The 14,849-nt window shown below is 39.7% G+C and overlaps 1 protein-coding gene across 10 annotated transcripts in view; it reads right to left on the minus strand.

The window, feature by feature from the left end:
* MRTFA (myocardin related transcription factor A) overlaps positions 1-14,849 on the minus strand; it is a 177,123-nt gene that overhangs the window by 42,861 nt on the left and 119,413 nt on the right. Inside the window, exon 1 of one of the 10 annotated variants that reach the window (XM_074326443.1) lies at positions 2,621-2,732. The exons of the other annotated variants lie outside the window; for them this stretch is intronic. Coding sequence (XP_074182544.1) covers positions 2,621-2,717 — 97 coding nt within the window. The 5' untranslated portion in view covers positions 2,718-2,732. Of the gene's footprint in view, positions 1-2,620; positions 2,733-14,849 lie in introns of those variants that run through there. 10 annotated transcript variants of the gene reach the window in all.

The raw sequence follows: 14,849 nt of genomic DNA on the forward strand, positions 1-14,849 counted from the left end.
TTGAAAACTTCGTGCTTCATGAAGTCAAAACTTTAAGTCAGTGATTCAAGTTTTTTATGGAGAGTAAAGGTCTTTTTTAGCTTTTATCTTTAAACAGCTCTAGTTCAAAGAGGAAAATTTACCTAATAAACCTTTTCCATATCAAAAACGAAATGAAATTAAAGTTATTTGAAAATTCCATCCTGCCCCTCTCAGCAGCTGACTCCAAATTCCATGCTAATCTGAAATCTGACCAAGTTCTCCACTCCAGTAACAGAACTGCCCTCCATCAGTGTTATCTCGAGTATTGCTACAACTTGATTGTAGGTCTGTACTGTTTTACACATTGCAGAACCCTCTCCTACTAACTCCAACAATCTTTATAAGGAGGAGGGGAAAAAAGACCTAAGCAGTAAGCCTAAAATTATGGTAGTCCACCTATGCTTTATTTTGTAGTTTATCTGTTTGCCTGTGTATATATACAATGATCCTTCTAAGACCTTCATTGACAAAGAAATGGATATTTATATGACTATCCTCTTTCCTTTGTCTATCTAATTCCTCTCAATTCTAAACACTCTAAAAAAATGCTTTTATGTTTCTGACCTTAGGGATTATTCATTTTAGAAGAAATCATTTAATAACTCACTTTCAGTAAATAATACTAAGAGCCATATGTTCTGTATTCACTGCAAAAGGCACCCAAATCAGGAGTGCCTTTTTAATGCACAACCACCCTCACCAAGAAATACCTAACACTAGTTCAAATGATTATTTTCACAGTGTTAGACCAAGGAGATTCAAAAATGTAAGAATTTGACAACATCTCTCTATTAATCTCTCAACATTTAGATTTTCCTCTCTGCTCCCCAAGTCAATAAAAACAAAACAAAAATACCTATTTGTGTACAAGCATGAGTGTTTATACTTTCACTTACTGAATTCCACAAAATTAATATATCAACTGTTTTGAAATGGGTCTGTGCAAACCAACCTATATATAGATAATAAAACAGATGTTTTTAAAACTGATGGATGGTGAACCAACTGAGTTTCCTGCCAGAAAAGGATTGGAATAAAAAGAAAAGAAACTGCACTATAAATTGGGGGACACTGGGATCTCCACTTCCCGTGGAAATTATCAAGTTTTCCACCTGTTTCAAACAAAGGCGATAGGTTGTTATTTGAATAACTGGCTACTTAGGAAACCAAAGCAAAGGAATGAACTTCACATATTTCTGCCCTGTAAGACCATGGAAGTATGTTGATGGCATTCGAACGGTAATGCCCAAGAACTGGACAAATCAAACAATCAGTCAAAATAAATGGTGTGTTCCCAAGCCCAGCTCTGCGGCTTCCACTGGTTGGTAGTCCTGAATTTCACTGGAAAGGGAGCTGCGCAGCTCAGTAGGTTGTTCCTACTTTATTCATAGTTATCCATGACTGATTCCACCAAGGCTGCTAGAACAAGGAGAGGGAAGTAGAGAAGAACAGGACAGGGGACCGGTGTGAAAATGACAGCAACAGACCAGAAACCCTCCCTCTGCATTCCCCTTAGCTCAGTAAGACCTCTTCAAGGAAGGCTGTGACTACAGGGACATTCCATTAACATCAGCCCTAACTCAGAAACACTGACAAGTCTTTTTCTAATTTCTGTAAATTTGGATATGAAACTTTACATCAAACCTAATCAAATGAGAATGAATTGGCCACAGCTTTTCAGACTATTTATGTTACAAAAGGCTCCAAAACAAACTTATTGACAAATAAGAGAAGTACTCCTTGACTAGAAGTTACATGCTACTCAGAAAGTACTGTATTAGGAAAATCAATGTGGTTTATAAGCTGGAGGAGACCAAAAAGCAAACACGCCTTCTTAAACATCTGTTTTTCCCCTCCCTCCGATACTCAACTCTAACCTACGGCTGCTCTCAAACTTCAGAGGAGGAAACCGCTAGCCAGAAAGACTGACCTGACTGGAGTTAAGTTTGAAAACATCAGTTTTCCAGTGACCCTCACACTAAAACAAAATATTAAAATGAAAAGGCCGACTATACTAGAAAATAAATTAGTAGATGTCATTTCTGGCACTCCTGAGATACAATACTAGAGGATTTCCCCATTTTATTTTAATTAAATTTCATGATGTGTTTAATTAAACTTCAACGACTTAGAATAAGGACTATTTTGGCTTATCTCCTTATGAATCACAATCTACCTCACTCTCAATAATGGACAGTAGGCAGAAAATCGACAAGAATACCGATGCCCTGACCAACACACTCCACCCAGCAACTGCAGAAAACATCATCTTTTCAAGCACACGTGGACCATCCTTCCAGGACAGACGATATACTGGCCATAATACAAGTCTCAATAAATTTAAAAGGATTAAAATCATACCAAGTATGTTCACTGACCATAATGGAATTAAATTAGAAACCAACAACAGAAGGAATTTTGGGAAATTCATAAATATGTAGAAATTAAACAACACATTCTTAAAGAGCAATGTGTCAAAAGGGATACAAAATGTGATAAAAAATACGGCAAATGTTTAAATAAAAAAATTTATTACAGTAAAAGACACATTGCCATTACTCCTCCTCAAAAGACTCCCCCTCACTTCGAACACACTTACTCCATTGTTCTTGCCACTTTCTGAAGCAGGTCTGAAAGTCCTCTTTCGTGAGTGTCTTTAGTTGCGCTGTGATGACTGCCTCAATGTCCTGAATCATTTTGACTTTGGGAAAGAGCCAGAAGTCACACGGTGACTAAGGTGAATGAGGACAGACCATAATGTTTTTATTTGACAGAAATTGCTGTACCAGAAGTGGTGTGTGATACAGAGCGTTGTCATGATGGAGGATGATTTACGGCACACTTGAAAACACACCTTCTCTCTCAACCGTAGCTCACACCCAACTGACTGCACCAAACAAGTTGAAAGTTGTCACACATTGTTACTAAGGTTTGAAGCACCACTTTCCATGTTGAAGATCCCTGCCTTGCTGTTGGATGGCACTCGGCAGCAGCAGTCACCATATTTTGAGATCAAAGGCTCCGTGTCACACACTGCTTCTGGTACAGCAATTTCTGTCAAATAAAAACATTACAGTGTGTCCTCATCCACCTTATTCTCCAGATCTGGCACCGTGCGACTTTTGACTCTTCCTTCAAAGTAAAAATGACCATGAAAGATAAACATTTGGAATCGATTCAGGACATCGAGGCAGCCACAACAGCACAACTAAAGATACTCACGAAAGAGGACCTTCAGAACTGCTTCAGAAAGTGGTAAGAATGATGGGATAAATGTGTTAAAAGCAAAGGGGAGTATGTTGAGAGGGATTAATGGCAGTGTCTTTTACTGTATTAAATTTTTTTTATTTAAACATTCACCGTATAGTTTGATCACATCTTATAGATACAAAACTTCTCAACAAAATACTAGAAAATAGAGGCCAGGACTGCAACCCAATCTTCTGTATCCTTGTCCTTGTATTCTTTCCCTCATTCCAGTGATTCTCAACCCTTACATCACAAATCAAATCATCTGAGAAAGTCTTTACTTGGTTCAGAATGGGGCCTGGGCATCACTGTTTTTCAAAAGCTTGCCAGATGATTCTAATGTCATGCCAGGTTAAGAACTGATGCCCCATTTTGGACTACTTTGGACTAACTTAAGGTCACTTTACATTGGGAAATTACATATGTTCCATCTATGTTTATACCAATTACAGATCATGTCAAGTAAATACTACTAAGCAGATCTAGTTAACTGCTTTAAAGCACATCATCGTTTGGTATGTACTAAACAATGATTCAATATTTTTAAGTTAAAATATTCGTTTTAAATTTATTTAAAAGTTTGTAATAGGAGGGAACTTGCATTTTCCAACACATCTCTTTCACAAAAATTATTTGTCGTCTGCTACTGAAGGTTTATCAAGGGGAAAAATGGCTAAACAACAACCTAATAAAGATATAAAATCTGATATTTCTAGACTCACTTCTGTGAGTTTTCCATCTAAATCTAATGCATGTAATATGAGGCATCATCTTCTAAGTTCTCTTTTATAAATAACCTAGCACATTTAACAAATATTGTTAAAATTAACTTTAGATCGTACATTCTTACTCCAAATTCTGTTCCTTCTTAAGTCCCCAAAGCCTGATCTCCGCATAATTGGTACATTTTCCTCCTCATTAACCTTCAGGCACCAGTCCCAGAATAAATATGCAGATACAATTCAAGTCAGGTATAGACACAACTACCTCTGGCTTCAAACTGGACACTGTTTTACTGGCAAGATCAGAGAAGGAACAGTGTGGATTTTAGCCTTATATGAAGCTTAGCGTGCTGATAATTAGAATATTCATCTTTGCAGCAGTGAATTATACCTATTTTATTGGTGTATTTTATGCTTCAGTTTATCCTATATACCTGAAAAATCATTTAGTGACACCCAAATTGTAAAACCACACGACCTATCACTCAGAACCAAAGGCTATTCTCTGAACGCTCAATTAGTTTCATTCTTAGAATGTGTGATTACAAGTAGGCGAAGGGTCCTCCAGAAGAGGATATTCCTCATGTTCTGCTGCCTAGGTTACTTCACAGAATCACCACCAAAACAGGAACTGGGAGTCGGGATGGGGATAGAGTTCTAATCCATCCATTCTCTCATTCATTCACCTAACAAATATTTACGAGGCAACAATAAGCATACCTCATTTTACTGCACTTCGCAGATGTTGTTTCTTTATTACAAATTGAAGGCAAGACCCTCCACCAGCAAAAAGATTACAACTCACTTTATTGCAATACTCGCTTTATTGAGGTGGTCTGGAACCAAAGCCTCACTATCTCGGAGGTCTGCCTGCACTGTGAGTCAGGCACTGTGCTAGGTGCTGGATTCATCTGTGGACTCTGCTCACATAAAGCTTTTAGTCCATTGGGACAAAAGACACCAGATCACATACAAATAAGTACACGCTATGACCAATGTTTCATAAGAAAAAGATAGAGGATGTTAGAGAGATCAGACCCTGGAATCCATAGTTTCTCCCCTTTAATGTTCTGCAATAACTTTTTACATTTCCTCTTTACTACTGTATAGTCAATTGTTTAAGATACTAAAACTCCTTGAAAAACAGAACTCAGGGTAAACTAGAAATAGGAGGCACACAGTTTCATTTACTCACTTTACAGTTATTTGCTTGCTCTAGGGTTCACATACTAGGTGGTGAGCACATCTATTCATCTCATATTCAGGCCTGATTCAGCTCTTCCTTAGTTAGTTCCTTGTCAAAACTTCCCTCAGGCCTTCATTCAAGGAATATGAGGGTCTACTCTACGTGCCAGACACTTGGCTTGCTGCTGGGGATACAGTGGTGACCAGACAGACAGAGTCACTGCCTTCAGTGGAGTTGCTACTTTCGTGGAGGAAACGACCAGCAAATAAGTACTTAAAAGAGTGAGTAGTTTCAAAGAAAACATATTCAGACACCACATCCCAAGTAAGTGGTTTGACTATTTCCATGATTCAATTCATGCAGTCAAAGATCTTTCATACTCTCAAAACCAGGGCTGGGTGCTAGAGATACATAGGTGAACACATCGTTCTCATCCTCATGGAATTCTTACGTCTAATGGGAAAAAAGGGACTCAAAATGAGTAATTACAATGCTACAGGAAAAATACTGATATCTCTAATACAGATTTTTACTTAAAAAGTCATAGGAAAATTCAACTTTAGCACACATACCCTACTACTTAAGGGTCCCTGCCAAATTCAAGTCATCTCATCTTATGTGTGATACACATGTATGCATCAATAATAAAAAGAAATGTTGGTTTCTTTAAAAACTGTAAAAATTCAAATAGTTATCTATTTTTTTAGGTGCCATGGGAGTGCAAAGGTGATACTACCCAACACTGGACGTCACAAACAAAGAGAAACAAGCCCCTTTCTATGTGGGTAGAACTAGTCAACATATAAACTGGGCCTTAAACATATTTTATCCTCAGGATCAGTTTGTATTAAAGTTTCAGGTAGTTTCTTGATATCATTCCCAAGAAGTAATACTCCTGTGCGCCCTACTTCCTGTCATCTCCACAAGTCTTTCCTGACAGAGCCTGGATGGACAAGCGCGGTGTCTGGTCCCCTCCTCCTTTCTGCTGCTCTCCTGCTTCCTGGTGTGCCCTCCTTACCCGGTCCTACAGCAGCCCCAGCATGTTTTCTCCTCCTGTTTCTTATATATAATTTCCTCAAGCTTTCTAAACTAAGTTTGTCTAGTCCTTTTCATGATTAATTTTCTTCCTTCACCTTGGGAAATGAGCCTGAATGGGTTAGCACAGTGTACACTGCACCAAAAATGTATTTCTGGCTTGTGCTTGTAACATAAACAACAGCATTTTAAAGGCCCAGTGTATTCTATAATTAGCCCTACTCTTATCCAGAAGGGTTTACTGTCAACCTATGATTTCTGGGGAAACAGGCAAACATTGCATATTGGGTTGGTTATGTGAATATTATATAAGTTCCAAGTGAATGCAATACACTTATAGAATTGACCTTGAAGGGGAGACCAAAGAACATCAAAGAAAGAACCAGAAGACAGGGATTCCAGCCCTGGTTCTGTTGCTACCTAATTAAGTCACTTAACTTATTTTAGCCTTGATTTTTCTCACGGTAATACAATTTGGAAAAACAATCCTTGCCCTTTGAAGCTCAAAAGAACACAATGTATATGAAAAGCGCTTTACAAAACGATAGCAGAATATAAATGTTTCATTAGAGGACTTTATATGAGAGAGATTCTGTCTAGGACAGGAGTAAACACTTGGTAATCTGGTACCACACCTGCCAACAAGATGCTTAATCCGCAAAGTAAAAAGGCCTTATAGCAAAACATCCTTATTTACAATCAGATCTCAAGTTGTTCTGGGACAGGCACAAGGGGAGGAAGTTGGAGGAGAAAGATGGCAGTGGGGGGAGGGAAGGGACTGGAAGAGAAGGGAAGGGAAAAGAGAACTGTTTCTTTTTAGAAGGCAGCTCTGGAAAATGTAGTCAGTGAAGAACCATGTTCTGTTACCAGACTCTAGACACCTTGGTATGTATAAACAATACTCAGAAAGGGAGAAGAATCGGTACCCATTCATTAATAAAATTAAATACAGAGTGAGTGTTGAAAGAATGCTCCTGAAATTCTAATTTGTCAATATGGAAATGGCAGTGAAAGGACCCACAAAGTTCCATTCATCTGCTGAAATTCGGATCCAGATTTAAGACAAAAAGGAGGGACTGGAGGTGAGAAAAAGAAAGTTAACTCTCTGGGATCCTACTGATCCACAATCTAAAACTCGTATGGCTGCATGCAATGTGGTGTCCTGGACTGGATTCTGGAGCTGACAAAGATCATCAGTGGGAAAACGGATGAAACCTAAATACAGTTTGAAGTTTACTTAGTACAGTACCAATATTAATCTCTTAGTTTTGACAAATGTACCCGGTTATGTAAGATCCTAACAGTAGGGGCAACTGGGTAAAGGGTACATGGGAACTCTGCACTGTCTTTGTGACTTTTCGTAAGTCTAAAATTATTCCAAAAGAAAAAGTTTACTTTAAAAACCCATGGATTTAGGGGCGGACGGGTGGCTCAGTTGGTTAGAGCGCGAGCTCTGGGCAACAGGGCTGCCGGTTCAATTCCCGCATGGGCCAGCGAGCTGCGCCCTCCACAACTAGAATGAAGTCAATGAGCTGCCACTCAGCTCCCAGGTGGGTGGCCAGATGGCTCAGGTGGTTGGAGCCTGTCCTCTCAACCACAAGGTTGCCAGTTCGACGCCTGCAAGGGATGGTGGGCTGTGCCCCCTGCAACTAACAACGGCAACTGGACCTGAAGCTGAACAGCACCCTCCACAACTAAGATTGAAAGGACAACAACTTGACTTGGAAAAAGTCCCGGAAGTACACACTGTTCCCCAATACAGTACTGTTCCCCTTCCCCAATAAAATCTTAAAAAAGACCCCAAAAACCCATGGATTTGATTCTCCCTTCAGAAATGTATGTGAATCAATTACTAAAACCTATCAGTGGCCAGGTTTTTTTCAAACTGAAATGCTACCATGTCTTGGACAGAAAGAAATTGCTGATTAATTCCTATAAATGATTAATTATGAGCAAAAAATAATGGGTCTTTTAATAAAGTCAATTTGTAAGATGATTTGTGGCATAAACATATACAAAGAACAATAATGTTGCAGAGACTTGAAGAGAGGAACTCCTAATTTCGTTTAAAATCACATATGCCAAAACCATCTTTAATAAGATTTTAAATTTGATTGAGTTTTATCAATATGCTCAACATTCATCCCTTTCACAATCCTGTATGTTTCTCTTGCATCTCTGTATATAGGGTATAAACGTGAGTTAAATTATCTCTCTAATAATCTGCTTTAGAAATTGGAAATAATACCCAAAAAAGGTAAACATCTTCTATTTAATTTGAGTATCATCAGGGATACAGGCAGAGAGATGAGCCATCTTCCTGGTCTGGTAAACCTGGGCTACTTACACGTCTGATCTGCTAATTTACAAAGGATATGCTTATGAAAACCTAACCTAAGCTACTAAAATATGCAAAATAAGGTCTGTATATTATACAACAATACTTATAAAGTGGTGAAAACATGCATGCATCATCTTATTTAATTCTTAAAACAAACCTATGTGGAAGATACTATTTTTACCCTATTTGTAGATGAGGAAAGTGAGCATTAGAGAAATGAAGCAATTTGCCCAAAGTCATAAAGGGGAGAGCAGAAACTGGAACCCAGCTCTCTCTCAATCAACAGCCTGAGCCCTTAATCGCTATTGTATGTTGCACTTCTCTTCTTTCATAAACACACCAGTGCCCCATGTTTAAAAATGACACCACACTAATTGTGCTACCTGTGTGACGTGGCTGGAAAACGATGATCTATATACTTGCTAACCGGGGGGAAATCCAGGTGACTTCAGTGAACGGCATATGATATTCAGAAAAGGATCCTTATATTCAAATTCCAAAAGGAACAGAGACTGTAACAGTGCTCACATGTAAAGGTCATTTAAAGGGGCTTCTCCTGGTGACAGGAGGCAGTCTGGAAGGATACAAGAGAATTTGACAGGCCTACTTCCCACTTGGCTCTCAATGCGGGAACATCCATAGTGAAAAGGGAGAGAGCACCCACTTCCTGGTACAACTTCCTTCCCGTATTCTGCCAGGGGTTCTTCCCTGATACTAGGAAGGGAGATTCTGGGTTGATTCATTCCTTCACTTACGGGACTAATATGCACCTGTTACATATAGGCACTGTGCTAGGTGATACAGCAGTAAAATGGACAGAAGAGGTCCCTGCACTCACAGAGCACATGTTCTAGTGCGGGAAACATAATTTAAGTTATATAGATTATAATTGCCAGTGGCACATGAAGTGAAGAAAAAGACAGTGGAATAAGAGAACAGAGAGTAACCTAGGGTGGTAATTTTAGAGTACACAGGGAAGGCCCTTCTGAGCAGACAGATGACTCTTACGTAGAAACCTAAATACCATGATAAATCATGAAAAGATCTGGCGAGTGTTCCAGGTGGCAGAAATAGCAAGTGCAAAGGTACTGAGGTGAGATAAGGCTTGTCTTGAGAAGGAAACTAAGATATAAAAAAGGAGGAAACTGGTATGTTAAACTCCTACGTTATATATACAGTCACTGGGTTGGATGTACTACTACAGTGACTCTTTAACCTCAACAGCTATTTGAGATATGCATTACCTCAATTTTATAGATGAAGAAACAGAGGTTCAAAGAGGTTAAGTAACTGCGTGCACAGCCAATAAGAGCTAGAGCCAGAGTTCACACACAGACTGGCCTGATGCCAAAGTCTGTATTTCTACATCACATGTAATGCCAGAGTCAAAGCAAAAATATTGATAATGATAAATCAATCAATCAATCAATCAAACTCCCACATCCTCAGAAATCTGGGGCTCACCATTTCATTTCGGGGAGGTGCTCATCTCCCCCTTGAAGTCATCTCCTTCTCTAATTGCAGCAGCCAGATTTCAAACTGCCAGCTACTTCAGTGTCATGCGTCCCCATTCTGAGGATTTATAAGGCAGTGCTCAAACCATTCTATCCCATAATGCTGAGCATGACATGTACTTGCCCCAGATGTCTGGATGGGGCGAAGATAAACTGGGAATGTGCTTCCTTCAGACTGGCAGGGCCATCTGAACAATCCCTCCCGAAATCAAAGGCCAGGAACAGCCTTTTCCCAGCCGCATTAGTTCTGCACGTTCGCCCAGAAAATGTGGGCAGCCTCAAATCTCACTTGCTGTTCCCTGCTGGTATTACTGGTGCTGACATTTTACACCCATATTTGTTGAGGGCAGGTGACAGGTGAGCAGATTTAAAACTTGGACCAGGGGAGTTATTCCACAGCACGCCAGAAGTGACAGAAATATTTTCCCTTAAAACTATATTAGAGTTCTTCTTTCTATAGCTTCATAATATGGACTTGAACAACATACAGCATGGTACAATAATCATGACTGAAATAATGAGGGAAAGGCTTATATCCTCATATAAATTCAGTAAATACTTAGAAAGTTAGTTTTTTTCCAGTGAAGTATTTCAAACTCTCCTGATAGGCTTTTCCTATTTAGCTTCTTGATATTTTTAAAATTAACTTTCAAAAGGTGTTGTAATAATTAATGACATGTAAGTGACACTGTGAGGGGAAAACAAGGTAAATGCTGATTAAAATAACTTTTCAAATGCAAAAATTTTTTTTTTTCTATGGGAAGGATTAGGGAGCAGACAGGTAATTAGAAATTAGGCCAAATGTGTTAAGAAATACACACACACACACACACACACACACACATTTCATCAAATGTTCTTCAAATGTTTACGTGTAAAGTTTTCTAAGGGTATTTAAAGAAAAAAAACAATAATTTTTCACCCTTAAATCCTAGGGGACATCAAAATATATCTTCTTGCCTCAAACAATTAAAGGAATATTTTAAAATAAATTTTGGTAAAGACAACAGCAAAATTTTTCTTCTCTATATTAGAATGAAATCCATAAAATTAAACCATGCAGCATATGAAGTGTGAAAGTCTACCAGCTAAAATTATTGGAAGAGTTAAAATTCTCAAGATCAAATACATAAAGGAAAAGCCAGTCTATGACAATACAGTAACCCATTTAACTGTAGGATTTTCCCACGCCCCATCCCCCAGATTTAGTGAAGACATCTCAAAAGTAAAGGCATACGCAACTGTCAGGGAGTCCATGTTGTCAAAAGAACCGCAACTTTGTATTTCCTGAAGTTTGTGTGGTTGAATTTGCAAGTGGAACATTTCATTACTGCAGGTTTTGCACAAAATTTTACAAAACAAACCTGCATCAAGTTAAAGCAGAACTGAAATCTTTCCTGGCCTTTTCTGGCCACTTCAGGAATGATTTCCATATATTTTCTCATCACAGAATCCTCCTTTTTATTTAGATGTTTGGCTCCTTCAACACACACCCTGGGTGGAGGGGACACACCAGCGCCAAAGCTAAAATGGAAGTAGAATGCAAAGTGATCAAACTATTACCCAGTTGCCACATACCACATTTTTCTAGCGTAATTCTGAGTGATGTAGGCAATGCCACACCTATCGGCAGACTGCTGATTTTTAAACTGTCCCAGATACTAGCTTGCAGTTTCCCTCCTCCTGCATTTTCAAATCATCCCAGTATTAACATCCCTCCCTAAGAAGTCTCACCCTAGTTGTTTCAGAAAAATGCTTTTGACTTGGCTGACACACAAGCAAGACCCCTCTTTTGGTGGCTCTTCTGCCTCTCCTGGCCATGAAAACTGCCAGAACTACAGCAACAGCTGGGGATCATTAAACGACAGAAATAGCTTAGGAGACTCCATTGGTGTGTGAGTGGGGGAAGGAGAGGCTTAGTATCAGATTTTAAAAAATCAAAAGGGCAACAGGAAAGGGGGGTGGGTGAAGCCTAAGGAGAGTGTCACACCAAACTTTCCTTTACACAGTGCAAAGGGAAGGAAGCACAGAAGCAAAGGAAGGGACAAGTGCCTAACCTGCCTAGCCCCGACCTATTCTCGGATGGCAGGTTTACTCAAATCTGAAAATGTAGGTCAGTGAAGACAGGCTGGGGTGAGAAGGGAGGGGAGTTGTGGCATCTCAAAGGCTAACCCTGGGTCATCCCCAGTCTGGAGGAATCACTTTAGAGGGTGTGAGTCAGTTCTGGAGTTGACAAAAAAAATCACCTCCAAGATGGGGTCGGGGCATGGCGTAGGAGAATATATGCCACCCCTTAAGTGGGCTCAGAGACCAGCCCAGTCCCAGGCATCCCCTCAACTGGGGCGGACCCAACGCTAGACGAAATGCAGGCTCTCCGGGTTGTTCCTGCCAGAGCACAGCCACGCCCCCAGTGCTAGCTTTGTAACCTGGCAGGCCTCCGAAAGGTCGGTACAGGAATGTGCCATCTGCCTGGCCCACTGCCGAGTGTATTCAGCACATATCTGGGGCCCCAGAGGAGATTTAATCAGATCACCCCATGGGAGAGGGCTTGTACGGCCTGATCTATGGCCTTAAAGTCTGGTGAGTCCCAGGGTCTGGGGTACCCTCTCCATCCCCACTTGCTAGGTTGTCATTTACTATCATCAAGACCTCTCCCACAAAGGCACTCTTTTGATAACTAATCTTACAGAACTGCAGTTTTAGACAGTTCCCCACCTGCGAGCTTCAACAGGAAGTGATTCGATTGCAGATATTATGACTGCAACTCTCTTTGGCAAGAGTGTTTGGTAACTGTGAGATTACATGAACTTCAGCTGAATATTTTATTTGATGCACCTAATGATTTACGAGAGGAGGCTCCAGCCTGATAGTGATTCTCAACAAAGAGAGACCCTCTCCACGACTCTTCTTTTCTAACGCACACACGTGGCAGGAAAATATGCTCGTGCTCGTGGTGTTATTTCCCAACAACACCAGTTTTGGCCAAGTAACTGTATTTGAACCTGGTTTTCTATAACGAGTCTAAAAACCTCACAATAATTCATTCATTCTGAATATTTTAAGCTAATATTAAGAATGGTAGAAGATACAAAGAAAAAACTAAATCCACTAGAGGGAAGACTAAAAAAGAATCTAAGCTATAGGTATAGTTCACACACACACCCCCACACACTCACATACAGTTCACTTTAAGGCTGCAGAACATCAAAGGACAGGATACACATTAACCAAACGATTGTGACTATAATCACTTCTTGTTGTGCGTGACCTAGGTGGAAGTGATTACATCAATGTAGCTCTCATCTATCTTTAACAGAGTACATTCTTTACCTAAAATGTAAAACAATTAACGTCAAACATATTTATAATCAATCACTTCCTATGTACATGCCTTGGGACTAGGGAGAAGGTAGGAATTGAGAAGGAAAATAGCCTTATACATTTAGATAATACTTTACAGAGAGACTTTCATATATATGATCTTATTTGACCCTATTAACTAGAATGGCAGACATCATACCCTCTACACAATGAAAGAAACTGGTGTGCCAACTTTTAAGCAATTTAGCCAAGCTCAGCACTGGCAAGATCAAACCACAAACTTCAGTTCAGGCTCTTGGCTATCAGCTCAGTGCTGGCACACTAGCTGCCTACCACAAAAAGGCTTCTGCCATCAAGGAATTAATCTCTGACAGCTAGTGCCTTGGCCAGTGTTTCTCAGATGGACCAAGTTTCTTCTTAGTACGAATATCACCAATCTCCTGGTTCAACGTCATATTCTGAATCTAATTTAAGACGATTATGGGAAAAGGTTATTCATTAATAACACTGACAATTAAAAGAGGTGAGATCCTTATGAAGGCCATAATTATCTATATGAGACGGAACAAAACTAAATTAAGACAAAGTGTGTCACTTTGGGCTAAACACACTTTACTTATGGGTGAGATACTGCCCCCTAGTGCCAGGAAGCACACTAATCTCAGTAGACTAACTCAGCGAATGCGTATTAGCCACCTCCTATGTATAAACAGACTTTGCTTAGGAGGGGATAAACGAGAAAAGGTTAAGCCTGTCACACATAAAATCATAAAAACTATATAAGCCAAGGAATTTATAAATGTAATGGAGAATAGAAGAAATGTAAAGCAAATCACTCTAATCAAAGACAGTGTTAGAAGTGCTTTAAGAGTTTGCAGATAATAAATTATTAGAGTACAAAAAGGATCAGGTAAGCTTCATGGGCAAGTAGCAGCACATAAACCATCTCGAAGGACTTCAGAAACCAGAGATGGACAGCATGAACCAAGCCCTGGAGGAAGGAAATACTATAAGGTTAAGAATGTAACTAATACGCTCCAATTTAGCTGGAGCATTACATTTGTGAAAGGGAGCAGAAGATACCTGGAAAGGCTGGCTAAGGTCAGACTATGAAGGGTCTATAACTGTACTAGCCAATATGGTAGCCACTTGCCACATATGCTATTTAAATGGAATTAGAGTGAAATAAAATGTAAAAGTCAAGTTTACCAGCCTTTCCAGTCACATGTCAAGTCTCCACAGCCACATACGGTGAGTGGCTCCCACACTGGCCAGTACAGACATAGTACTGGGCAGCGCTATACTAGACGGGTGTATTAAACCACAAAACATCAATTTTTCAAGGCACACTCCCCCTCAAAAAATGCAGATTTGATCCTTGCCAAAGTCTATTAATAAGGAAAACCACAGGTCCTAATGCCATAAGCAGTAAATAAAAAAGGCTGGTCCCTATCCTTCTG

This window comes from Rhinolophus sinicus, linkage group LG02 (assembly GCF_036562045.2).
Source record: "Rhinolophus sinicus isolate RSC01 linkage group LG02, ASM3656204v1, whole genome shotgun sequence".
In the NCBI taxonomy this organism is placed as follows: domain Eukaryota; kingdom Metazoa; phylum Chordata; class Mammalia; order Chiroptera; family Rhinolophidae; genus Rhinolophus; species Rhinolophus sinicus.